The 3229-nt window shown below is 39.5% G+C and overlaps 1 protein-coding gene across 1 annotated transcript in view; it reads left to right on the top strand.

The window, feature by feature from the left end:
* The window catches only part of LOC107745048 (neuronal migration protein doublecortin), a 66479-nt gene that overhangs the window by 17567 nt on the left and 45683 nt on the right, over positions 1 to 3229 (top strand). Inside the window, exon 2 of the mRNA XM_016558911.1 lies at positions 1117 to 1451. Coding sequence (XP_016414397.1) covers positions 1117 to 1451 — 335 coding nt within the window. The remainder of the gene's footprint in view (positions 1 to 1116; positions 1452 to 3229) is intronic.

Here is a 3229-nt window from a genome sequence, read left to right as displayed (position 1 = left end):
AAAATATAACGACTCGTTAAGGCGATTCTAAGTCGACTCTTTATTTTGAGAGACAATATTTTTATTTATCATGCACTTTTTTGATTAACAACTTTGCAGACTGTTTACATTGAAGGATAGCTACCTTACAAACTGCAAAAGATATATTTTTCGAAAACCCATATGACCTGCTCTTTAAGATTTCCCTTCACTGGAAGAAGAGGCCTAGCCCAACCCCTGAAAAACAACCCCATACCATTATCCCTCCTACACCAGTCTTTATACTTGGCACCAGGGCTGTCATGATACCACATTTTTCACTACACAACTATTGTATAATGCGGAACTTTCACTTTTAATCATTTACTTTAGACAACCTCAGTCATGCTTGGTGTAGACATGGTGTTAGACCATTGCTTTAGGAACTGTTATCAAGTAAGTTTAATTCATGATGCTTGTCTTTTCTACTTAAAGTAAAATTTTGCACCATTGTACTGAGCATAACCGTAATACTGAATGTAACAGGAATGTAACAGATGTGCTATTAAGTAATGGAGACCGTTTTAAGCTGACTGTTTTCACCCACTCGTAGCATTTTACATTTTACTGCTGCTGTCTTTCTTGTCAAAGAGGTTGTTCTGTGCTGGTGTCAGTCGAAAAACTACAGTACATTGCACAAACAGTGCACTAGCAGTTTAGACAGCTTCTTTGGTTCTAAATTTAAGCTAAAGTTGTTGTCCAAATGCAAAGTTGTATTGATTTGAAGCCATTTGCATTTGTCATTTGCCATTAGTGCTCAATCATTTATGCTATCTTTAAAATTACAGAAAGATTTCCAATATTTTTTTTGTCATCAGTCGATTAATTTGCACATTCAACTTACGTGCTTAAATGAATAAATGTGTGCAGGAGTTTTTTGCATTAGTCGCACAGAACTTGCAGGAAATTAGTAAAAATATCCGCAATCCTACCCTGAAATTCAGGCCTTGCTATAGTAGCAAAACACTGAAAACCAGTTGTTATTTGAATGTAAAGCTGTCATACTAAATACTCAGTAGCAAAAAATGTGTTGAGGTGTTCAAACAGTCCCTAACAGATATCTTTTTTCTCTCTTTCTGTGTTAATCCTCCCCTCCAGGTGAGAGCTATGTTTGTGCCTCTGAGAACTTGTACAAGAAAGTGGACTACACCAAAAATGTGAACCCCAACTGGTCAGTCAATGTGAAAGCATCAGCTAGCCAGAAGAACATGCTGGCCAACCGCACAGCCGGTGAGCTGAAGGAGAACAAGGACTTTGTGCGACCGAAGCTGGTGACAGTGATGAGGAGCGGGGTGAAGCCGCGGAAGGCAGTCCGTGTGCTACTCAATAAGAAGACGGCACACTCTTTTGAGCAGGTGCTCACTGACATCACAGAGGCCATTAAACTCGAAAGTGGAGCAGTGAAAAGGATCTACACACTGGATGGCAAACAGGTATGGGAGGAGTACATACTCTAAAAAATGCTGTTTTGGCAACCCAGCGCTGGTTAAGTATTTGGCAGAACACATGCTGAGTTATTTTGACCCAGCTGGTTGGGTTAAATGTTTGAACCAACATGCTGGGTTGTTTTATTTAACTGAACTATTGTTTAAAAATTACTATATTGCGGCTTAAAATGGTTTGGAATTTAGAAATCACACACAGAATCACTAATGGCAACAGTAATAATCAAATGGTGAACATTTATTAATGAGCAAAAACACCCATGGACAAAAATATAAGACAAATTGAATTCATTTAGATGAATACAGCATAGTTATATGCTAGTTACAATATTACATACATTTAAAGTTGTTTAACAAACATTTTAGATATAAAAAATGTAACATTTAAAAGTAACATTTTAATTCAAGTGTATTCAACCATTCTCCCTTTCAACCGAAATAGTGCTGATTTTCGTGCCGTTGTGTCACTGAAAATCTGAGCCAGTGATGGGCTGCTGATCGGCAGGGAAACTGCGAACCTCAGATCGCTGCCTCACGTTTCCCTCATAGCTAAGATGCCGTGACTGACTCCATAACCTGCCCATTAACAAACAATACTGTGATTAGAGAACATAATTTAACATCAAAATAAACTAAATTCAGTATTATAATAAATAAAATCAGTTTATGTTATGCAAGGCAAAAGGCTTTTCCATCATGCGAAATGACCGTTGCTGACGTATTTTGCTGACTGACATCTCGTTCCTGTATGTTGCGTTGTGTAAAATAAAATCTTTTACAGCACAGCACTTTATAGATTAAATAAAACATATGCAAATCTTTATTTCACTAAAGAAGTGCACCCATTAGGTGGCGCTGAGAACCGCTCTCTCTTGAAGAGGATGCAAAAAGCCCGCGCCCTGACTGTAACTCAACAGCTGGGTTGAAGTAACCCCGTGCTGTGTTGTTTCGTCAGAGGGAGGGGAAGGGGTATATAGTTTCAGCTATCAGTGAGATTGACCCAGCTACTAACCCAACGGCTTGGTAACACAAAAACTACCCAACACTGGAAACAAAACAACCCAATATATGACCCAACAGGCTCAACCCAGCAGTTGGGTAAAAACAATAACCCAGCATTTTTTAGAGTGCATCAATATAGTAAGAAACACTAGGTTTGGGAGTGGAATATTACTGTATTGCTTACTCTGTACTGCACAGTATATAATGTATATTGCAGACCAATTTTTTTTATTATTGTATGTGAAACATTATACAATCTGCAACAATACACTTATATTTCATTTGGTTCATTCAACACACTGGAAATGGAAGTTCAAATCAGGTGCTTTCAGGGGTGGGCAATAAGACAAAAATTTTATATCACAATATTTTATTTCACAACAATTTTTGTATATTCAGGGCCCTCAGCACAGTGGGCAGGTCCCATGAAGGGACGGTAGGAGGATGAGGCAGATTCAGCCTCCTAGCACCCTTCAGGAAGCAGATGACCGTGCTATTTCTGCCCATAGATTGACCCTCAATAGGGGCATGAGAGGCCGCTATACCCACCACATAGACTTTGAGCATGGATAGGGAACGTCCCTTATCCAGCAGCTCTTGTAGAAATGACAACAGCTCTGCCAATTCGGAAGTGAGGGGGTCTTTGCCGCGGTTTAGACACCAAGCGGAGAAAAAAAGACCACTTTAAGGCGTAGAGGCGTCTTGTAGACGGAGCTCTAGCCTCCAGAATTGTGTTTAAGACTCGCTCTGGGAGGCACGAAGGC

Source organism: Sinocyclocheilus rhinocerous, unplaced genomic scaffold (assembly GCF_001515625.1).
Source record: "Sinocyclocheilus rhinocerous isolate Xijiao unplaced genomic scaffold, SAMN03320098_v1.1 scaffold972, whole genome shotgun sequence".
Classification (NCBI taxonomy): domain Eukaryota; kingdom Metazoa; phylum Chordata; class Actinopteri; order Cypriniformes; family Cyprinidae; genus Sinocyclocheilus; species Sinocyclocheilus rhinocerous.
The sequence above is the reverse complement of the archived record's forward strand: the minus strand, read 5'-3'. Positions and strand labels throughout refer to the sequence as shown.